This window comes from Trematosphaeria pertusa, assembly GCF_010094035.1.
Source record: "Trematosphaeria pertusa strain CBS 122368 unplaced genomic scaffold BU26scaffold_1, whole genome shotgun sequence".
Classification (NCBI taxonomy): domain Eukaryota; kingdom Fungi; phylum Ascomycota; class Dothideomycetes; order Pleosporales; family Trematosphaeriaceae; genus Trematosphaeria; species Trematosphaeria pertusa.
Window position 1 is genome coordinate 45,550 of NW_022987212.1, and position 20,474 is coordinate 66,023.

At 55.3% G+C, this 20,474-nt stretch overlaps 9 protein-coding genes across 9 annotated transcripts; 2 read left to right on the forward strand and 7 right to left on the reverse strand.

Moving 5' to 3' along the window:
* Positions 1 to 160: 160 nt before the first annotated feature.
* Positions 161 to 3,067, reverse strand: BU26DRAFT_379 (uncharacterized protein). Its single transcript, XM_033822550.1, has 4 exons — positions 2,358 to 3,067; positions 1,641 to 2,305; positions 1,004 to 1,589; positions 161 to 949 (listed from the first exon to the last, which is right to left on the reverse strand). Exons 1-4 carry the CDS (start codon positions 2,742 to 2,744, stop codon positions 455 to 457), a joined length of 2,133 nt encoding a protein of 710 aa, XP_033690500.1. The 5' UTR covers positions 2,745 to 3,067; the 3' UTR covers positions 161 to 454.
* Positions 3,068 to 3,124: 57 nt separating this feature from the next.
* Positions 3,125 to 5,664, reverse strand: BU26DRAFT_443575 (MFS general substrate transporter). Its single transcript, XM_033824543.1, has 6 exons — positions 4,993 to 5,664; positions 4,549 to 4,943; positions 4,423 to 4,484; positions 4,144 to 4,375; positions 3,753 to 4,096; positions 3,125 to 3,705 (listed from the first exon to the last, which is right to left on the reverse strand). Exons 1-6 carry the CDS (start codon positions 5,256 to 5,258, stop codon positions 3,451 to 3,453), a joined length of 1,554 nt encoding a protein of 517 aa, XP_033690501.1. The 5' UTR covers positions 5,259 to 5,664; the 3' UTR covers positions 3,125 to 3,450.
* Positions 5,665 to 5,921: 257 nt separating this feature from the next.
* Positions 5,922 to 8,384, forward strand: BU26DRAFT_212 (uncharacterized protein). Its single transcript, XM_033820658.1, has 2 exons — positions 5,922 to 6,832; positions 6,885 to 8,384. Exons 1-2 carry the CDS (start codon positions 6,211 to 6,213, stop codon positions 8,042 to 8,044), a joined length of 1,782 nt encoding a protein of 593 aa, XP_033690502.1. The 5' UTR covers positions 5,922 to 6,210; the 3' UTR covers positions 8,045 to 8,384.
* BU26DRAFT_526235 (DUF866-domain-containing protein) lies at positions 8,301 to 9,001 on the reverse strand (the record flags this gene model as incomplete). The annotated part of the gene is made up of 5 exons (XM_033830684.1): positions 8,301 to 8,444; positions 8,501 to 8,623; positions 8,674 to 8,739; positions 8,795 to 8,909; positions 8,964 to 9,001. The coding sequence occupies 5 exons, from the start codon at positions 8,999 to 9,001 to the stop codon at positions 8,301 to 8,303; spliced, it is 486 nt and encodes a 161-aa protein (XP_033690503.1).
* A 332-nt stretch (positions 9,002 to 9,333) lies between these two features.
* Positions 9,334 to 10,004, forward strand: BU26DRAFT_194 (small nuclear ribonucleoprotein F). The gene is made up of 4 exons (XM_033820523.1): positions 9,334 to 9,422; positions 9,474 to 9,517; positions 9,589 to 9,744; positions 9,800 to 10,004. Exons 1-4 carry the CDS (start codon positions 9,417 to 9,419, stop codon positions 9,876 to 9,878), a joined length of 285 nt encoding a protein of 94 aa, XP_033690504.1. The 5' UTR covers positions 9,334 to 9,416; the 3' UTR covers positions 9,879 to 10,004.
* BU26DRAFT_512473 (uncharacterized protein) lies at positions 10,001 to 13,398 on the reverse strand. Its single transcript, XM_033827384.1, has one exon. The coding sequence runs from the start codon at positions 13,341 to 13,343 to the stop codon at positions 10,131 to 10,133; it is 3,213 nt and encodes a 1,070-aa protein (XP_033690505.1). The 5' UTR covers positions 13,344 to 13,398; the 3' UTR covers positions 10,001 to 10,130.
* A 2,623-nt stretch (positions 13,399 to 16,021) lies between these two features.
* BU26DRAFT_464 (Cu,Zn superoxide dismutase-like protein) lies at positions 16,022 to 17,464 on the reverse strand. The gene is made up of 3 exons (XM_033825153.1): positions 16,932 to 17,464; positions 16,697 to 16,877; positions 16,022 to 16,638 (listed from the first exon to the last, which is right to left on the reverse strand). Exons 1-3 carry the CDS (start codon positions 17,161 to 17,163, stop codon positions 16,239 to 16,241), a joined length of 813 nt encoding a protein of 270 aa, XP_033690506.1. The 5' UTR covers positions 17,164 to 17,464; the 3' UTR covers positions 16,022 to 16,238.
* On the reverse strand, positions 17,465 to 18,465 carry BU26DRAFT_829 (uncharacterized protein). The gene has a single exon (XM_033836384.1). It carries the CDS (start codon positions 18,277 to 18,279, stop codon positions 17,767 to 17,769), a length of 513 nt encoding a protein of 170 aa, XP_033690507.1. The 5' UTR covers positions 18,280 to 18,465; the 3' UTR covers positions 17,465 to 17,766.
* A 186-nt stretch (positions 18,466 to 18,651) lies between these two features.
* On the reverse strand, positions 18,652 to 20,426 carry BU26DRAFT_413991 (release factor H-coupled R; the record flags this gene model as incomplete). Its single annotated transcript, XM_033823042.1, has 2 exons — positions 18,652 to 20,003; positions 20,129 to 20,426. The coding sequence occupies 2 exons, from the start codon at positions 20,424 to 20,426 to the stop codon at positions 18,652 to 18,654; spliced, it is 1,650 nt and encodes a 549-aa protein (XP_033690508.1).
* Between the last annotated feature and the right edge of the window lie 48 nt (positions 20,427 to 20,474).

Genomic DNA, 20,474 nt, shown 5'->3' on the forward strand with positions numbered 1-20,474 from the left:
AACGCACGACCTGAGCGCCATGACGTCATTGCTCTTTGGGGAGCTCCAGCGCTACCTTCCACTGATACGCACGTTGAGCGGCTCAGGAGCATGGCTACAGTCTCTATCCCTAAAAACCATTGTACACAACGTGCCTAGTATTTGCTGCAGGTAAGCTTTTACCTAGGTATGTCCGGCCTGGTGTCTTGTGATTGGCCGCCATCTGAAAGCGGTATAGCGCTGAGAGCCCCCCAGGTGGCTGCCGACCAACTTTGGAAGTGTGAAGCCGCTGATTCGTCTACGCAGCGTACGGATAGATTACTTGCGAAGGACGCCCGGATCACGAAATAGAGAATCGAGATAGCCTTCTTTTGGAAGATTGAGGGCCCTATGGATTGCTCAACTAGCAAGGATGCCACTTCAGATTGGATGACTGCAAAGCGCCCCGAATTTCTAGAGCCTGGTTCTATTCTCCTCACATGAACGAGGTGTTGAGCCCTAGAAAGACACTGTCCCAGTCGAAGTTGTCGAGAGTGCCCTGCTCAATGCCCTGTACAAAATCGTTCATGTAAGACCAATCCTCTTCATTTGAAACTCCCTCATTGGTTTTACCAGTGGTACTGCCCCTATTGCCTGCGAGCATATCCGATAGCACTGTGGGGATAGGTGCTGAGGTAGAAACGCTGTATAGGTGGGAGCCTGAGTCATGAGGCGCTGATAGAGGCGACGCAGTCGGAATATGTGGCACCAAGTGTGGTTGAGCAGCGGGTTTTGGCGGCGATATTTTATGCTTGCGGAAAACGTGCACTAGCGAGTCGAGAAATCTGGCAGCAGTCGGCGACTCGTTCTTGGCATCTTCGAGCATTCTAAACGCCTGCGCAAGCTCCCCTCGATGGCTCTCATGATGAGGGGACGATTTATTATGGCAAAGGTCTATGAGAAGTACTATACTGGCCATGGTAACCGAGACCTTATCGTAGATCAGCTCATACTCCCGTGCTATGATACCTGCTAGCGCACTTACTAGGAGGCCTAGGTACTTGTAACGGCCCGCTACAAATAGCCCAGAGCTTTCCAGTTTCGATTCCGTTTGGATTATGAGGCAGGCGGATTGAATGCATATCTCGCGGGATGGAGCATATTCAGGATCCAGAAAGCCACGACTCACGAACGGGAGATGTAGCTTACACCGCTGTGCGTAGAATAGCGAATGAAACATGTGTCCTTGGCGAATGATGCTTGCTGCTCGCGAAGGATCGACGCGATAAGTCTCAATCAAGTCCAGAACTGACATGGAGAAGAATGGTGGGAGGTTGTTCAAGAGTAGTTGTAGCTCAGTGTCGATGTCCATAACAGCGTCATAGCTCAGCCCGCCGGTGTTTGCCATAATGAGAGGAGTGCGGTCAACAATGTTACGGGATATCTCTGCAAGGCGGATTCTCTGCAGGGAATAGGACATTGCAGTGGGTTGATTTATCGGTCGCCCGATCCGAGTCATGCCATCCACAAGGTCTTCATCGTCCAGATTAAGGGGTTTGTTCGTCATCATGTGACGCGGATGGCACTGATATACCCCCCGAGAAATACCGCTAAACCTCGCAGCTAAGGCCCTGATGAGCAATCAGTATGATCAGTCGTTTTGTGCAATACGATACGTTTACCAGTCAGAAGCGACGAGATACCACCACACTCTGCGTCCAATCTCCGCCTGGGCTGAATTCGCAAGGTGCGCGTTGCTTGGGTGGTCGATGCAATGTAGGCTTAGCTCTCGTGCCAGCATAAGGGCCGTGTTATACAAGGACTTGCATCTTCGAAGAAACCCATCAAGATTTCCGGATATGAAGGAGGCAATAATAATCCCCTGTATGCCCTCTATTGATACCCGAGTTGTGCGATGCGCAATATCAAGCACATCTTCCGTCGCCTTGATCCACATTGGCGCTTGTCGATTCGCTTCCCCTGGCGTAGAGAACAAGCCGCGTTCGCAGCAGTCGTGATGCATCCAGACATAGGTAGCACTCGCAAATATGCTTAGGAGTAAGATCATCTCTCCCGACCTAACGTGGCCTTGCTGGTTCAGACGAGAATACACTTCATCGAGAATAGATAGAAGTTTGGGCGCAATGATATGATGAATGTGCTCGATGTCTTGAACGAATTTGTCCAGAAGAATCTTGGCCTCCGAGTATTGTGGCAGCCAGACACACCTTGACGGGCCGGGATGGGTCGAATAGGACGAGCCGTTTTGGTTCATGTACTGTGGCGCGTCCATGATCTGCTGAATAGGGCAAATTTTGAAGACTACCCTATAAGACGGCATCGTACCCTGCAACCAGTTGTTAGCTCCCGATTACCGCGGTAGGGCGGACGGGGCATACAGAACGGTCTAGCCCATTGTAGATACTCTCCAAGAAGGCAACATCGCTATCGAGTTGCTCCATCTGAGGTGGTACGTCTAAGCTGTGTGCTTGCTGTGTGGGGATATCAAAACCGTCAGGAGATGGCCTGACGCGCTGATGCTGTTGTGACTTCTGTTGCTCCAAGCGCTCTTCGAGCCTGCGGATCCGTTCGAGTAGTTCTGACTCTGAAGAAGTGCGGGCTCCAGGGGACTGTCCATTGGGGGCTTCTAATTCGCATTCGATGCCGCGAGACACGCAGTTGGAGCATGGCGCTTCTCTGCTGCAGCGTAGCTTGCGAGACCGGCAGAAGCGGCAGGACACAGGCCTTTGGCGAGGGCCAGTATGCATTTGCGACTCCTTGGGCATTCTGGGAACGGGTTTTCCGCGGGGATGGGACGAGGCAAGGCCAGGTTGAGCTTTGTTCCTGATATTGTGTCCAGACAGAGGGCCGCGGACAGTCCGCGGGGCCGCAGGAGACTATGCAGGGGGACGGCTAGAAGAGGTAGGGCGGCTGCACAGGCTCGGTGCACAGCCCGCGTCCACAATATTTGGGTCCAGCATGACCGGCGAGTGCGAGTGACCGAATGCGCGAGGAGAGTTTGGGCGATGGAGGGAGTTCGCCATAGCGGTGCAGGGGCCGGTTTCAGCTGGCAGCGGAGCTTACTAAGCACGCGCCAAAGTCGCGCCAGTGCCGACGACACGTCAGATGATTCTGGACCCTCCCGAGCATGATCTAGGTCACTGACATATGGCAGCCTTCAAGCCGGCCCAACGCCGGTTCCGCTGCGAGTTCTCCTGCAGCCTTCGTTCTACCTCAAGAAGGAGCTGAGATTTCGATTGTTAATCCGTCCTCGTATCGCTGCGTGGCCTTGTCCCTCATGCCAACGGTAGTATATTACAAGAGGTCAAAACAGACAAAGAGAGCCCAAGGTTCGAACCAAGGTCTGCCGTCGTATTTGTCCCGGTTCCTTTTCACCCCATACGAAGATTATCGTATATTTTGAGTCACTGAGCTAGGTGGTCACATCGGTGACTCAAAAAATATGACAATCTTCGTACTGCGGCTCTTCGGTCAGAACTGGACTTGCGCGAACCTACTTTCTCGGATTCGCTGGCCGAACATCCAAAAGATTAGAGGCACAGGAATGAACGCCACCGCGATGAAGCCCAGGAGCGATGTACCCCATCCCACGTCTAGAGCGTCGTACATACTGTTACCGGCCAGAGGTAACAGGGCGCCGAGGAGGGAGCGGAAGACTGTCGCTGCCGCTGATACAGACGCAGCATACACTGTGTAGGCATCCACTAAGTAGCTACTGGTCGGCAGCTAGCCAAAGTCAGTGTTGTCTTTTGCCGCTGATACTTGCGACTTACGAATATCAGGAAAAGCCCGCTGCCAAGAAAGCCTGTGCCAATTATTGGCGCGATCCAATGCACCTTCTTTTCCGCCGTCCAGCCGTACAAAAACAAACCAATCGGCACTGCCAGGGACCCAATAAACATAACCGGAAGGCGATATTCCGGCTTCGCTGTTCCGCCGTTGCGCTTGGTCAATGTGGTGACGATCCGGTCCGAGGATGCCGCACACAAGATCAAGCCGATGAAGGACCCGATGCCCACGCCCATGTACGTCAATCCGACGCTCCCTTGCGAGAAACCGTACTGGCCTTCGAAGACGCGAGGAAAAGTTGTGAAAAGCAGATATAAGTAGCCATACACTCGCCGGAAATCAGCTTCACACCTTGAAGAGGGTAGCGTAGCTTACCTATTGCTTGATAGAGGCTCATTAATAAGACAATCGGAGACAGGACAAGCATTTTGATTGGTCGCACGATAGAGAATTTGAATAGCTCGGCAGGGTCTCTACCAGTATCCAACGCAGACCGTAGTTGCTGGTTCCCGGTCTCTTTCCGCAAGCGCGTCGTCTTCCGTTGTAGGATCACATACGCGTAAGATTCGCGAATGAAGATGAGGGTGACTATACAGACAACGCCAGCCTGTAACGACGTCAGGACAGTCTCGGTTTTCTGAAGCAGCAACTTACGCATATAGATATCACCCAGAAAATCCAACGCCAACCTTTGGCTTCAGCGAGATAACCCCCAGCTGCTCATGGTTAGTTGGAGGTTTTCAGAATAGCTAATGCGAAGCCATTCCGCACGCTACATACCTAGCGGCCCGCAGGTGGGCCCCAACAATGGTCCCAAAATCCATAAGGCCATGGCGAGACCACGCTTCTCCAGAGGTATCATATCCGCTATCGTCCCGGCCCCAAGAGTGATAGGAGAAGACGCGGCGATACCGGCAAACAGCCGGAACACGATCAGGGATCCCATGCTGTTGGCGACTGCGCAGGCGATGCTGAATATCAAGAAGACGAAATTGCAAACATTGTAAACGATGACACGGCCATAGAGCTCGGAGAGAGGCGCGAGGACTAGCGGTCCGCAAACGTATCCGAGGAGATATACCGTTGTCACAAAAGCGCCCATGGTCTCGTTTGTGGAGTGGAAGGTTTCCATGACCTCTGCAGTAGCTGGCGAGATCATAGTGGAAGCGAGTGGCCTTTCTGCCCTTAGTCATGCTCATTCGGCTGACGGAATGGGAGACTCACGATAGCAAGGTGATGAAGGAGACCACCGCTATAGCGCCGACCTTTTTCACCTTCGGCCAGTTCATGGGATTTGCAGGGTCGTCTGGGCCGTCCCAGCCGACGACATTCAAGTCTTTGTGCGCTTCAGCGTCGGCAGCAGCGCCATCTTCGACCTTGTTGTCAATGTGTTGCTTTTCCACATCTTGCTTGTACTCAAGGTCGTCTTGTTGGTTTGTATCCTCAGAGTGGATTGACGGGTCGCCTCCGATGTCTTTCGAATCGTCCATGCCAGTTGGAGGGGAAAATCTCAGCTTGAAGGCTTTCAGCGGGTAATGACCTAGGGCTAATTGCGAACGGCGGAAAAGAAGGGTCGAGGTGGATCGAGTATAGAAGCAAGCATTGGCAAGAACGGGCCTGGACGGAGAGTGAGTTCAAGCTGTCGAAAGCTCGTCCTGAAGGCGTTGAGCGGGTAACAGCGCGGAAAAGAAGGATCAAGGCGGAGGGAGTGTAGAAGTAAGCATTGGCAAGAGCAGACCCGGATGAAAAGTGAGAATGAGGGTCGTCTTGTTTGCCTTTTAACGAACGGTGTGCGGGCTGCAGGGCTGAAGAAGGATCGATAACGCGCGCCGCCCCGCGGACTTTCCGCGGCCCTCCACCGCATTGGGAGCCGTCGCCGCCTATCGTTCCTGCAAAACACTTGCCCACGTCGCTTTCTCGGTGCGCAGCGGAGTTACGATGCCCGAGTCCGTCCGGGCCTGAAGGCTGCCGGTGATTGGCGGTTACACGTGCAAAAGTGGCCTAGCCAAGAAAGGTCCTGGGGCCGTTTCTGCACACGCCCTTGCCCTGGCACCGAAAGCGGTCTAGCGTGCGCCAAGCCATCACCTTGGACCTCAACCCCCGGCCTGGCTGCTCTCCTGCGCGCACGCTCACACGACTGCTTTCCATCCCGTCACTCGCTCCATCGCAACCGGCGACACAGTGTTGCACCGCCGTGCGCTCTCCGACCGAATGGTCCGCCTGGGCACTGAGTGCGACCGCTGTGGCTTCTGCCTGACAAAGCCACGCGTGACCAGCCCCGTGAAGGCCGTCGCACCTGGGTAGAATGTCTGAGCAGTGCACGAGCTCGCGTCACAGGGGCTTATGGCTGCAACTCAACATTTTGATCAAAAAGCCCCGCGGGCATCTTCTTGATGATGACACCAACGAATACTCACATCTCCAACCACAGCGGCGGAGGCTATGGATGGACCTTTCCGTCCCGCATCGCCTGCGGAAGAGCTTCCCGCGTACTATCAGGACCTCCGCGATGAGGACATCCTTGCATCGTTCAGGGACTTCGATAACGAAAGGAACTTTGACCTGTTCGACAGGCAGACGCGGAACCCGCGGAGCAGCAACTTCTGCATCGACTTCGGCGACGACGAAGCATACTGCGCCTTCGACCTCGGATCTGACTCGTACTCCAGACTGCTTTCATCGCCACGGCCTCCAAACCTACACACGCGATGGATCAACCTGTGGCTGCCATACAACCAAAAGGATATATTGCATGCTCTGGCAAAGCACTTCGACTTCTCCCCTCGACTGCTCGGCCTGATGTGCTCTGATCCCCTACCTCCCAAACGCAGTCTTCTCCACAGCAGCGCTGCTACGCTGGGATCGAGGAAGTCGCACGGATCGAAAAGATCGGGAAAGTCGTCAAAGTCTCGCAAGTCCAAGGAAGAGTCTTTGGATTCAGAGGAGAGCATAGGCATGACGGAGCTGATGCATTCTACGCAGCTGGAGATGGTGCGCGATCTGAGCCACTATACGATTGTTGATGAGATCTGGCACTGGTCGACAGTAGACTGGGGTCGACGCTGTAAGTCTTCGTGTCTAGGTTTAGGGATTCCACTAAGGCTATAACGTACCAGTTGTCTGCTTGGGCTACAATTCCTTGCACAATATTCGCTCTAAGGCCTCTGCCGAACACGACGATGAAATGGACAGGAGCCGAGACATTCCACGCGGAAAGCGGCTATGGAACTGGCTTCTTCTGACAGAAGACAAGACCGTCATCTCCATCTCCGAGGACCCGTTTCCGTTTAGCAATGGCACTCTGAGTGCACACGAGCTCAAGACGCTGTACACGACGCGGAGGAATCTAGTTAGCGTGTTCCGTCAACTGACTAAAGCGCCTACGCCGTTGAGAGAAAGCTCGCTCGTCATGCTTCCTGTTCGCCATCGCATCGGGAACAGTGAGGAAGAGACGGCACATCGGCCGACCGACGCGCCGGGCCTGTTGTTCTACTATCTGTTCGAAGACTGGTTCACCACTTACAGCCTCGTGACGCGGCGCGAGCACGGCTATGCTGCTGAATTAGACCGACTGAGACGAGAGATGCTTGTACGCGCCAATCTGGAGCACGTTGACCAACTGCACCATATTGGCTGCCAACTCGCCGTTCTCAAGCGCGTCTACCAAAGCTACGAGCTCATCATTGAGCGCGTACTCAAAAAGCAAGAAGCAACGCTCGCTTCCCTCAAGAACTCGCACATAGTGTCTGGCGTGGACTCGCTGGCCTCTTCCATCCCCATGGTTGGGCCGCCGACGCAGATTCCCGAAGCCGACAGCTTGCTCGGTGTGTCGCTCAGCTCAGCGGCCAGAGCACGATTCGAGAGGCTGAAGGACCGCATCATGCTATACGCGCTCAGCGAAATCCAGGAATGCATCGACCAGAAAGAATCCTTGGTGATGATGAACTTCAACCTTATCGCGATCAAAGAGTCATTCAGCGTGGAGCGGCTCACCCGGGTCACCCTCCTCCTCGCCAAAGTCACCATCGTCTTCATGCCCGTCACGCTCATGACAGGCTACTTCTCGTGCCAGTTCGCGGGCGTCGAGTTTACAGTCAAGAGCTACTGGTGGGGGTTTGCAGTGGTGCTGGCTGTGAGTCTGGTGCTGCTTGTCTTGTTCAGCTTCTTTAGTGGGACGTTTGAAGGGAAAATTATTACGAGACCGTGGAGTCGCACGGCGTATGATAAGTCGCGCAAGTGGTGGATGCATCGTAGGAAGAGGGGTAAGACGCTTTGATGGCGATACGAGAGCGATGAGTCTGGTGATGGAACGAAGCGTGACCTCTTATATGACATGAGTGTACTTCTGGCTTTCAGATGCATAGCACGGCGGCGTTGGTTTCGATTGAAATGGACAGTATAGAAATTATCACCAATTGTCTTTGGAAGGCGATTCGTCCTTGTCATGGCAACCCTTGGCGTATTCTCTTTGGGCGACCTAGTAACCCTCCGATCCAGCATGACCTTGCCAATCTGTAGACTTTGACAAGCATCTACGCTCGCCGTATCTCCCACTTTACGTTTGTGATACTGACTTCTTCGCCTTCCTTCTCGTCGTAATCGAACCATTCGCCTTCGGAAAGGTCAATGCCGGTGAACTTGGTGTTCGATTCAGTGCCCGTAGCTAGGAACTCCCCCTATGTATCCAGTCAGCCAGCCAGAACGCTGCCGTCCGCACTGCGCTTAGACGCACCTCCGCCTTGAACTCGGTGAACTCGAGCCCTCTGCAGTCGAACTCCAGTATGTTCACCGTCTTCGGTGGGTTCGTCTGGTCATAGCTCGCCGGCGCTGCCTTGATGTTCGCGGAATGCTCTCTCTGTTCCTCATCAGGTCCTGTTCATATAGCGAAGCAAAGGGCGTATCGACTTTACAGTTCTTGCACTTCCACACAAAGTTGGCTTCGCCTCTGCTGCCGCTCACATCGTGCATTTCCTAGCAACTCCCGTTAGGGAAGGCACGTCGTGGAATGACAGCGGGGCAGGCGTACGAAGCGAGTCATGGTAACGTAGTTCGGATGTGTCTCGCGACATGATGTGCACTGGACCTTGAAGGTGTAGTGGAAAGGCGAGTCGTCGGTGTCGAGGGGGCGGAGGCCTGTCACTCTGTCTATGGTCAGTAAGGCACATATGAAGAGGGCAGGCCGGGGGGGGCATTACCCACTGAGCTCAGCAGTAAGAGCAAGCGCGAGCACCATGGTGGTGATACCTAGTCAGGGCCGGGTCAAGGTATGAGTAGCGGTAGTGAGACGGGGCTACCTCCGGAGGTATGTCCAGCTTCACGCTCGCGGTTGCGGGGGCGGGGAGGCGCTCGCATGATTGGCTAGCCGGAAAAACTGTTTTGCCGAGAAACTTCACTTTGATCCTCCGCACTCGTGCAGCTCACGACCGACCCATCGCGACCCCTCGCTCTCGCGCACACCATCTCTTTGCCCGCCGAAAGTAGGTGCTACTTCATTGCTTCTGCTTTGCCTTTCTCGACGACGCGGGCTTCCAACCACGCTGTCCGAGGGACTTCGCAACCGAGTCCCCAACTTTGTGACGACAAGGTGCACTGGCGGCACTCAAGACGGAACATCGATACATATCTGGACGCTCACGCGACCGCGAATCATGGCTGTAACGGATCCCCCAAGCTCCGCATGGCCTCGCAAAGCTAACCCTCATCAGGCTCCAGTCGCACCCTTCAATCCCCGTCCTCTGCTCCAGAGCTTGTACGTACCTTGCCATACGTCCTTCGAACTTCGTCGCGCGCACCGCTGGAGCAGATACTGATGCATTGCAGGGTCGACAAAGACATCGTCGTGCGCCTAAAGTGGGGCGAGACCGAATACAAGGGTCGGCTCGTCTCCGTGGACCTATACATGAACATCCAGCTCAACAACACGGAGGAATTCGTCGGTGGTGTCAGCTCGGGGCAGCTTGGTCAGGTGCTGATAAGGTCCGATTTCGCTACGTCTCAGAACGCTTCCAGGGCAAGTGCTGACGGTGTAAAGGTGTAACAATGTTCTCTGGATCGGCCAGGCGGACCAGGTGCAACCAAAGGCAACGAAAGACGTCGCTATGGCGGATTGAAGAGCGCATCGCTGGGCGTAGAAACACATGCCAGCGGAGGCTTTCGGATTTTGGGGGATGAAGAATTAGTGCGCATAGGCAGACTTGCGCGAAAGCGGAAGAGCGCTGCAGAGACGCCTTCTCACCGATGATACCGGGGCGAAATTCCCTGAAAATTTTGTTTAGATGCCAGGAGGACATGGGCGCAAATCGACCGAAGCTTTGGAAAAGCCGGGCGTCACAGCATTCGACTTCTTCGAACGACGAATGAAGTTACACAATCTCCTCCACAATTGGGCCTCTCCGTCGCTTCTCGTTGCCTGGTAGACGGTCTACACCTAGTCCCCGCAGGCTTCCTTCCAAACCCAGATCGGGTCCCAATCTGAAACCCCCGTCCCTAATCTTGTACAGCTTCTTCATCCTCAGTGTCTCCAGTCCCTCAACCACACTGCCAGCATGATCTCTCACCAACCCATCTACATCTTCATCCCTCACCCACTTCACCACCCTCTCCACCTCCTCTGCCGGCTCCATTCCTAGCCCAACAGCGCTCTCCTTACCCCCTTCTAAAGCCGCGTCTATCCCCTTCAACAAACCCATTACAACCAGCACGGCTGCTCGCCGCAAGATCCCTTTCGCTTCCCCAGTCTCCACGCTAAGTATCATGAGCACCATTTGCAGCCCCGCATCTACCGTGGCTTGACTCAGTAGCCCTAATCGCTCCTCCATGATGCTACCCAGGATGCTCAGTGCAGAGGCACGGATCCGCACGTCTTCCTCGATGCCCGTTTCTTCCCAGCCTTGCAAAATTTTGAGCAGAGCATCACGCTCTGCCTGTTCGACTAGGTTCTCAGCCTCTGGATCAAGAAGGTTTGGTATTGGACCGCCCCACGCTGCTTCGCCTTCTTCTTGCTCCTTCCTCTCTGCTTCGACGAACTCCATGCGCTTAGCGAGGGTCTGCTTGCGCTGACCGCGACGGGAGGCAAGTGATAAGGTAGCCTCGACTACCAATTTCAGGCTCGTGTATCTCGCGGCCAAGGCACGGCCTGTTACCCACAACCGGTCTTCCAAGACAATATCATTCAGGACCTCGCCAACACGGAGTCGAAAGTTTAAAGCTTGCTCTATTTCCTGCTCTTTCTTTAGCTGAAGCGAACGCTCGTCGACGTCAATGAATGCGTCGATTAGGATGCCAATCGTAGGGTTCGGGGCGCGCACCGCGAGATCGACGAGGACTGGCATTGCGGCTAAGTGGACGTATGATTCTGGATCTGGTATTGACACAGAGAGAAGCATTTGCGTTGTGGCTGGGATGTCAATGAGTGGAAAGGCAGTGGGGTTTTGGATCAGGTTTCGAAGGGTCGAGAGCGCCCATGTTCGGTTTGGTGGTTCCGGGGATGTCAGATCAGTAAAAGCTGATTTTAGAGTCACGCGGTACTGCATGAGAGGGTCGGTGGCGGGAGTGGAAACGGGCGTGGGACTTATGATTTGGACAAGGTTCGTTGCGGCGTGGGCGATGAGCGGTGGGACGGGGAGGGCATGACTAGGTTGAGAAAGGTATTGCAGTGATGACTGAACGGCGTTGAATAGCATGGACGTTTCCGGTGTGCGCTTGAAGTCCGGTGATCCAACGACGGTGGTAAAGATGCTGAGAGCAAAGGAAACAAGATCCTCAGACTCTCTCTCGCTACCAACAGCGGCATTTCCTAAATGAGGCTGCGCGAGGCTGCCTAGGGTAGCCCGGCTGGGCTTGTTCGCGTCTGCAATGCTTCTTGATTTAGTTTTGTGCTCATCGACGAAGTTTTGCAGCAGTTGAGCCATGAGTTCGATGATATGCTGCGGACTGCGAGCAAAATTGGCTTTGAACGTTGCCGCCATAGCTTCGGAGAGCTTTGCATAGGTGAGCATTGCTAGAGGATCCATGTCAGGTTCTTGGGTTAAGGAACGCTTGGTTCCTTGTCCGGGCGAGAGCCATTTCCTCGTCGTCTGTAGAAATATGGCACCGGCGATTTGGTCTTCGACATTGGCATCTGCAAGGAGTGACAATAACATGCTCACACGTTCGTCAAGGTATCCAATGCGTGACAGGATGTCTCCCATATCCGCTGAATCGTCGCCATCATGCGGTCTTTGACGGATCTCGATGCCTCCTCGAGAGCCAGGTGCGAAGGTCCATGAGGACTCTCCATTCCAGAAAAGGTTGTCTGCTATGGTATCGATCCGTGCTGGCTCGCAGGCTACAGTCATATACCTTAATATGATAGCGCGTGGAAGCTCGGTCCACCCTTTGTCTAGAGATGGCCGTGATGTTGCATGAGCGAACAGGCCCCATAAAGAGAGCAGTACCGGGCCGACGAGGCGTTTGATAAGGCCGGCATGCGAGTATGAAGAGGCTATCGTGGCCATCCGCTTCAGGGAGAGCTCCAGGTCCTGCTCACTCACGATGACCCTGTTTGCTGTGCTCTGTCTCACCCTTGCCCCGACAACAACTTTGGGATGAATGGCCTTAAGGAGAGGAGCAGCGAATAGTTCCCATCCAATCGTTCCTGGAGAGCCGGTGGTCTTCCGATTTAGGATACCGCCAGCGACGATTTGACCCGCCGCCCGGCTGAGCTCTTTGCCTTCTGACCCGTCTAATAAAGTCCATAGCTGCGGTGCGAGCTGAGTGAACCAGTCATCCTGGCTCATGCCGCTGGGGACCGACACAAGCAATTTCGATGCTTGTGTGATAGCTTCAAGAGGAAGCGGCAATTGCGCTTGAGAACCCGACGCATCTTGCGGTACTTGAGAGTTCTTCGATAGGTATGATAAGGAGAGGAATTCGATGGTATGTCGAACCCCATGAGGGCGAAGAGGTACCATTGCAAGCTCTCTGGAGAGTCCTTGCCTTAGCCATGGTGGAAGGTCTTGCTGGAGAAAGGAGGCCAAAACCGGCAGTAACCGCGATGTGGGCGTAGTCGCAAGAACCTTGCCATAGACAGGTTTGTACATTGAGCGTGACGCTTCGCTTGTGTGAGGCGAGAATGAAAGCTCTGCAAGCGCAGATATGATGTCTGGCAGTAGTCGTTGGCTCAGCAGCGGCTGAACGCCGGTACCGTTTTGCTCCGAGATGGGAATCAAGGCCTTGGTGACATCGGAGAGCAGGAGTTCATCGCGGCGTGAAGAGATAGATAACGATGGCATTAGAACGGAGCGTGGGCGTTTATTGAACAAGACGCCAGGAGAAAGGTGCGGGAGAATTCCTAGGGACGCGATGAGGTCGAGAAGACCGTACATGATCCCGACGAGAGATGCATCGTATGGAGCATCGGGGTCGGAGGCCTGCTCGGCGGTATTTATGGCTTGGAGATGTGACAGTGCTTCTTCCACAAGCTGGCGTGCCTCGAAGCCGCCTTTGCCAGCATCAGCATGTCGATCCGAGGCCTGGTCCAGGAATGGGCTAACGAAATGGGCGGCGGCATCTACTGCATCCTCCACGGCTCCCATGGCGTGCCTTTTCTGCCTTTTCGACGAGGACGGCTCTGGAAAGTAGAGGGTGGCGGTGGAGGGCAGCCGAGCATGGGCGGCGCAGAGGATGACCATGGCACGTGCTTGGGAGAGCGTGATGACGCGAAACGCGCTAGTCCCCAACTGATTAGCGTGTTTTGGCCTCGCGTCTCCAGCCACCTCTTCTTCAGGCTTGCCGCGTCTTCTCCCTTCCTCTCGACAGTAATCCCGACATTTCCGCACCGCACAGAGTCTGTTTCCAACCAAACTGCTGCCGCTATTTCGCCCGCACTGGGGCTGGATTCTGGACCTCGACAACCCGTTGACAACCTCTGACCATGTCGACGACGGCGGGACGGTCGCGCAACGCTCTCTTCGTTCACCATTTCTCCTCTCGCTTGCCCCGCGAGCTCTACACGCATGTCACTTTCCCCACAGTTACCGAAGTCTGTCTTCCAGCTGGAATGCCTCACGGCGCCTCGCGCACGTGCGTTGGTTGGCACACACCCGAGCCTCTCAGCATGGTCTCAATGGGTCGTTTGTATGCTGGTCTTTGCGCCCTGGTGGCAACATCGGGGTAGTGTGTGAGGAGGGCAGTCTCGGATCTTAACCCTAATCTTCTTCTGGTATACTTCGCGTCTTCGCGCGCGAACGAACAGCATCGCGGTCATGTCGCCGACCTTCCGACTAAGCACTGGACGGCCTGCCGGCGTACCTTTAGGTGCGGCGACTCGCAAGGACGTGTCCAAAAGGGAGACTCGAGGTACGGGAAGCACTGCTTCAAATTGAGGTTTCATGTGCCTGTCGGGGCGTTAAAGTTCTCATGCGAGAGCCACGTCGACTCCTCATCCGTGCAACAGACTCTGGCCCGTCATGGATAGCTTCCGTGGACGATTACGACGGCGCCGCCGAGGAGAGACCTGGAGGGAGATGCCGGGCACCTCGGTAGAGGGTCGTCTCTGGGATTTTGTATACCGTTGGAGCACTTGTCACTCCGTCGTGGAAGCTGTATTGGGAGCTGCAACTCTGGGTACCAACTTCAACCACGTCCCTTCTTATTCCCCTTGGATGTGTTCGGATAGGCAGAAGAAGAGCACGATCTTGATCTCTGGTCGAGTCCTACATACAGACGTATCACTCTTGGTCGGCTTCGGCTGTCGCAGAGATCCACTCGTCGGAAAGGCCATGTGCCCAGCGAGGTCTCAAGGCGTCTCAAGTTGATATTGTCTCGTGCTTCTGGCATGAATATGACAGACCGTCACGCTCCGGATCTGAAGCCTTGAAGATCTCGCCGAGGAGTGTCGGGAGGCTCCACGTGTGTTGGACTCAGTACGCAGCGCTATTACCTTTCGGTGACCACTTCCGAGCCGGCTTGTTGCGACAACGACGGAAATACCCGTGCATCTAGTTTCTAACCCCAACAAGGACGCAAGTCCTAACCAGGTCTCCAACCTTGCCCGCTATCCACAACGTCACGAAGCCTGTGTCATGATTTCGATCAAACGACGCTTGTTACCCCTGGTAATATCCGGCCAGTCGCGTTAATTGTCAACCTGTACGTTCAGCGTACAGCTGTATTGGCAAGCGTTTACCCTTCCTGTCGTTCGCATGGCTCTCTCGCCATTACGGATGCCACCATGCGGTTTTTGAGGATGTACTTTGACCGCATTACTTACCCTCCGACACCTTAACAGGGACCGGAGCGGAAACAAAGACTAGTCTCAGAAGGCCATGCTACTACACACAGAGAGAAGCTTCTGCGGGTTGCCAACCCGCCGATGATGGTGTTCGAAAGAGAAGTGCGCAACAGTTGTGCTGTTTCGACTAGGATCTTGTCATTGACGTGTCCTCGTCTACGAAAGCGAAGGCCTTTGGTACGGCGAAGAGCAAGGCAGGGCGATGGAGACGTGATGAGCGGCTTGTTCTGAAGCGCCGCGGCCTTGCGAGATCGATATCTGGGTTCTCATCGACCACTTTTCTGGGAAAACGCTATCACAACAAGGGCAAGTTGCGGGAAGGGAGCGGTTGGTCAAACACAACGGTCACGGCAGGGACTCGCAGTTTCGGAAAGGGAGGCACATTGCACATACCAAGGGCTTTGGCGACGGGACCTCTCTAGAGTGAGGATCAAGGCTTCGGCCTGTCCGTCAACACCGTCTGCAGTACTGTGTAGTCGCTCGGACCGATCTGTGACGCTTCTGGATGAGACTGTTTGCTGACCGGCAGACCGTCTTCTTTGCGGCATGCTCTTAGCTGGACCTGGGGATGTGCAATCGGAGTTGAGCTGGACTGAAGCTATGGCGAGGTTGTTGGCGTTGATGAGGGAGTCCGTAGTGAGGGAGTGTTTGCGGGTTACTCACATAGCCGTCCTTGGGGCGGCCCATTCTTTTTTTATAAGTCGCCCTTTTCGAAGATCTGGTACTACTGTTAACCGAGTGCTAGGTTCGACATTCTATGATTAGCAGCGCCGCCTTCTGCAGCGCAGGTCACTTGGCCCTACGACGCTTTGAGTCAGCGCTCCCTCGTTGCATCTGACTCCATCCGCCCCTTTATACTCAGCACTTTCGACACTCACCCGAGATTCCATTGGTCTCCTTGTCAATACGCAACGCAGTCCTAACGCTTCCACCCTCGGTAACCTCACCACTGAGCCTGAACGGAGTAAAGATGTTGAAGTCAATTGCAACTATCATCGGAATTGGTGGTATCTACCGTAATAAAGCCTCATTATCCTTTCTTCCCCACATTAAATTATCGCGGATCATGAAGAGTAGTCCATATACAACGTAGTTGAGCTACGAGATGATACCGAACCGTGAAAACTCCGTTATGCATTAAATACCCACGAGCAAATCCGCCTCCACCCTATACAGTCCAAGCCTAGACGAGAGTCGCCTAGAGCATCAGAGCAGCCGCAGCAGCAGCGATCACGGCACCGGCACCGGCGGCCGCCTTCCCGGCTGAGTTGGCTGGCGCGCTAGTCTCGGCAGGTGCAGTGGGCATAATCGGCGATCCAGTGGACTCGCCCGCGCTGCTATGGCCGGAGCCGGTTCCCGTGGCGGTGGACGTCATGGTCATGGTCATGGTGCTGTTGTAGCCTCCAGTGCCAGTTGGCATGGCGTGGCCGGACGACGGACCGACAGGGACTGGCATGGATGAGGACACGGCGCCGACGGAGTTCATGCTGAAGTTTGCGCAGGAGATGCGAGTCTTGTTGGCGAGATGGACAACAACGGAGAGGTTACCGAAGTATGAAGGGTCCGACATGGAGGTGGCGACATAGAGATCAGTGTACCTATATTCAGGTCAACTCAATGCTCTGAAGCATTCTAGGAAGTGGTAAAGGAACGCACTTTGCCGTAAAGCTCTGGCCGGGGATGGTGCCATGCTTGCCGCTCAAATCCCCGGTCTGGCAGGACTCCGGTTTGGTTGCATCGCAAGGCGGTGTCTCGCCGCGCTTGTAGGGGTCGAGGTGAGCGCCGGTGCCGGTGCAGTTGCCATCAGTGGGGACGGGCTTCTCGTGGATGTGGTACACTGCTCATTGTAAGTACACCGAGTCAGCTCAAGGCAAGTGAAGGGAGCACTTACAGAATGGGCCGCCCTCGGTCGGAAGTCCACTAAGCGAAATGGAGAACAGCACGCCCTTGCCATCAGGTGCAGACTCGGCCTGGACGCTGCCGCCGAGGCTGCTACCGGCCTTGATCGGAAGGGTGGCGAGGTACTGGGCTCCAACTGGGTTGCCTTGAACGACAGGTGCGTCGGTGGACTGGGCGCTGGCAGCCGCAGCCGCAGCGACGAGGGAGAGGAGCGAGGCACGCATCTTGGTGGGCGTGGTTGTCGAATTGATGAAAAGAATGAGTAGTCAGGCTGGTAGGAGCTGTCTCAGCGAGCGTTCGGTAGGAGAGAGTCAGAAAGCCAGAAAGCTAGAAGAGCCAAGAGAGGTGTTTGTGAGGAGAAACGAGTGTGTTGTTGTGGGGAAGTAGAGACGGTCCGGGTGACGAACCTTTATGGAAGGAGGGTGAGTAGGTGAAGTGCTCCTGGCCCCGGTTGCCCTGTGCACGTGCGGGAGCAAACGGTGAAGCCGACGTCACTCGACACGCGCCCAGTCTGTTGGTCGAATCTCACGCGGGAATCCAAGACACAGTGTGGTCGCAAGCAGCAGGACCAGGACTGTGTGCAGCGGGCGGCGACAATCGACTATATACGGGCGCGCGGGGGGTTGGGGCTCACGTAGTACAGGGGAAACAGAAGCGCAGCTGCCATGGGCCTGCGCCACAGGCAGAGACTCCCATTCCTGGTCGATTGCACTCTGCAATTGGCGGGTGCCAAACGCTTTTAGCCCGGCATGCACTCTGTGCCCAGATGAAGAGCATGGTTGTTTCGAGGCGCTCGTCCTTCGCGCCCGCCCTCGGGCCACGCCACGCTAAGCTTTTGCGCAGGGGCCAGTTGTTTTGAAACGCTCTCTGCTCCGGCCAACCGCTGTCAGAGGGCGGCCAGGAACGCGGCGGTGCACCGAGACAGCGCGAAGAAGGCTGGCGTGGAGGCGCATTTGCTGCAGCGGCGTCGGCGGCTCAAAGGTAGCGCGGGCGCTCCTTGTGCGAGGCGGCAGGGCGGCGGGCGGGTCGATACTGTGAATGTGAATGTCCAAAACCAAGCTTCGGCTACGGCACGCTAGCGGGGCCCCCAAATCTACCCCAGGCCGATCGCCGTTGGCTCCTTCCTCGTGCGCCGCCCGCACCTGCCCCCCTGCGCCCCTGCGCCAACACAACCGCGAGGCCGAGCCGTTTCGGGGGACGCCATTCGTGGTGGAGCTCTGTTCCACGGCCGCATACCTAGGTACAGTAGCTCCTGAGTCCAGAGGCACAGCTTCTTGCACGGAGCTGCCACGAAAAAAGACGGAAATGAAGGGAACGTAGCAAGAGACGGGATCCCGCATCTAAGTGACGCAAACCAATATCGGCACCACGTCGTCGGCCTTGCCCCTATCCACTCTGCCGCATATTGAACCTCAGTCACCGCCAGCCTTTCTGGAAAAACACACACAATATTTCTCCAAATGGAAGCGGCGGAATGTGGAAATGCTGTGACTGCGGATGAAAGCGGAAATGAAATGGAAGCCGTCATCGCTTGGGGCTGGAGGAATGCGATGACGTCGCGTGCAATTGCTGTTGACGAGAGTAGATGAAGTAGGTAGGAAGATGCCACCTACCACCTGGGCATGAATTCGATTCTGGTAATGTGATCCTCGGAAACTCACCCTGCACTGTCTTGCCAATGTCGCCAAGCAGAGAGAGGGCCCTGTGGTCCTTCAACGCCGCTCATGCCTCACCTTATAGCTCACCCGCGCCTTGCACCAACCCACAACCTCCGCCACGCCTTCCCTCACCAGATCCTCACCAACGGCGTGGACGTCCTTATATGCATCGGGCGCCTCCTCGAAGACGAGGTCCTTCTCGTCGCAGACTACCCATGTCCCATCTTCTGCGCCGGACGGCTCTAGCAGATTCCGATCCCGGTACTTCCGGCTAAGTGATGAGAGTGCCTTTGCCCTTGACATGCTCCTGCCCGCACCATGCGCGAGCGAAAGGGCGTTCTTGAGGCCCCAGCAAGTCTCCGCGGAGAAGACTGGTTTGAGCATCAAGGTCGGGGTGCCTCGCGATCCGGGCAAGGGGAGGATATCCAGTGGCAGATTGGTGCTGGCATTGTACGTCGGTGCAGCTCCTTTGCGATGCACGTAAACGTAATCTTGGAAGCTTTCGCCGCCTTCAATCAATCCTGTGCTTGTCTTCTTGGCCGCACCTGATGTCGACCCAGTTGGCGGGCAAGGAGGCCACTTTACCCGCTCCACGTTGTTGTGCCAGATGTCCACCACTTTCCGTTGGAGCATCTTCGCCCTGACACCGGATATAGCGCTGTCAAGATTTACGCTGTTTGGAATGTTTCGGCCTAAATCCCATGCCTCTTCGCCAGGCTCAAGACAGGAAAGAAAACGTAAGGCGATTAGATCCCTATTAGCCTTGGCCCATCGGCAGGCCTTGTCATGCTCTTCCATGTACGCTTTCATCTGCTCGCTGTCCTCTTCGAAGCTGATGTGCGATTCAGTCGTATATTTCTTGAGGATGCTGCCGCCATAGCCTCTGGATCCTGAGTGCACCAGCAGAATGACGTCGTCTTTGTGAGGGCCGACGCCATCGATAGACGTGCATGATTCCTCCACAACTTGGATCTCCGCAAAGTGGTTCCCGGCACCAATAGTACCGACAGCTTGATCCCACTCTTCCCCGGCAGAGCAACTGCCGGCGGCATCTTGTAGCCAGGCTTCGCGATCTGCCTGTGTGCGCCAGGGACCCTCGAGGCCCCGGAGCTTCTCGGCAATCCTCTTGCCTTTGTCGCCGTCGACTTGGTTTCGCGATAGAGTTGTCTTATACCACGCCATGCCGCAGCCGATGTCTCCACCGATTAAGGGCGGATGTACCCATTTCCGTGACACGAAGACGGCCCCAATCGGGAACTTGTTGCCGGGGTGTAAGTCCGGTTGGCCGACAGCGTGAATAATGCCTGGTAACGTGTGCGCGGCGGTCGCGAGCTGGGTGACGGAAAGTTCGTCGACGTGCGCTTTCTCCGCGAGAACATGGACGGCACATTCCGGGTTTGCTTCACCTGTGCCATCGTGTTAGCTAGCTGAAGGGCTTCAAAACGTAGGATGCGAACAGGCGTTCATTAAGACTTGTCGAAGGGAGCGTGCATTTGAGGCCTTTTGCGCAAGTAATGTCGAGATTACTCACCAGGTGTGACCGACTCCTTCTTCACACCAACATATTCCTCCCCAGCAGACACGAGCAGCGTAACGTCACGGCGGATTGTGCTCTTCCAATCCGCTTCGGTGATCAGTTCCTCTCCCGTTCCACCAACGTAGATGCGGGAGGGCTTCTTGAGTCGAAGCTTAGACTGAGCGGCTTTGAAAACTAGTGACTGAATCGAAGCCGCGGAAGAAGGATCAGGAGAAGCAGATGCGGGGACGAGCAGTGGAGCTTTCTGAGATTGTTTGGCGTTGAGAGCTACCGTGACGCGTGTGGCTGGCATCGTGGCGCTAAACCGCTTACTGTGGGGTTCCGGTCCGAATCCGACTCG

Coding starts and splice junctions, on each gene's coding strand:
- BU26DRAFT_379 (XM_033822550.1), bottom strand. CDS start 2,744: ATGCCCAAGGAGTCGCAAATGCATACTGGCCCTCGCCAAAGGCCTGTG. Junction 2,306..2,357: donor ACAATGGGCTAGACCGTTCT/GTATGCCCCGTC, acceptor AACTGGTTGCAG/GGTACGATGCCGTCTTATAG. Junction 1,590..1,640: donor TATCTCGTCGCTTCTGACTG/GTAAACGTATCG, acceptor ATTGCTCATCAG/GGCCTTAGCTGCGAGGTTTA.
- BU26DRAFT_443575 (XM_033824543.1), bottom strand. CDS start 5,258: ATGGACGATTCGAAAGACATCGGAGGCGACCCGTCAATCCACTCTGAG. Junction 4,944..4,992: donor TCCTTCATCACCTTGCTATC/GTGAGTCTCCCA, acceptor AAGGGCAGAAAG/GCCACTCGCTTCCACTATGA. Junction 4,097..4,143: donor GAGCCTCTATCAAGCAATAG/GTAAGCTACGCT, acceptor ATTTCCGGCGAG/TGTATGGCTACTTATATCTG.
- BU26DRAFT_212 (XM_033820658.1), top strand. CDS start 6,211: ATGGATGGACCTTTCCGTCCCGCATCGCCTGCGGAAGAGCTTCCCGCG. Junction 6,833..6,884: donor AGTAGACTGGGGTCGACGCT/GTAAGTCTTCGT, acceptor ATAACGTACCAG/TTGTCTGCTTGGGCTACAAT.
- BU26DRAFT_194 (XM_033820523.1), top strand. Junction 9,518..9,588: donor CGTCCTCTGCTCCAGAGCTT/GTACGTACCTTG, acceptor GATGCATTGCAG/GGTCGACAAAGACATCGTCG. Junction 9,745..9,799: donor CTTGGTCAGGTGCTGATAAG/GTCCGATTTCGC, acceptor GACGGTGTAAAG/GTGTAACAATGTTCTCTGGA.
- BU26DRAFT_512473 (XM_033827384.1), bottom strand. CDS start 13,343: ATGGGAGCCGTGGAGGATGCAGTAGATGCCGCCGCCCATTTCGTTAGC.
- BU26DRAFT_464 (XM_033825153.1), bottom strand. CDS start 17,163: ATGCGTGCCTCGCTCCTCTCCCTCGTCGCTGCGGCTGCGGCTGCCAGC. Junction 16,878..16,931: donor GACCGAGGGCGGCCCATTCT/GTAAGTGCTCCC, acceptor TACAATGAGCAG/TGTACCACATCCACGAGAAG. Junction 16,639..16,696: donor GGCCAGAGCTTTACGGCAAA/GTGCGTTCCTTT, acceptor ACCTGAATATAG/GTACACTGATCTCTATGTCG.
- BU26DRAFT_829 (XM_033836384.1), bottom strand. CDS start 18,279: ATGCGGGATCCCGTCTCTTGCTACGTTCCCTTCATTTCCGTCTTTTTT.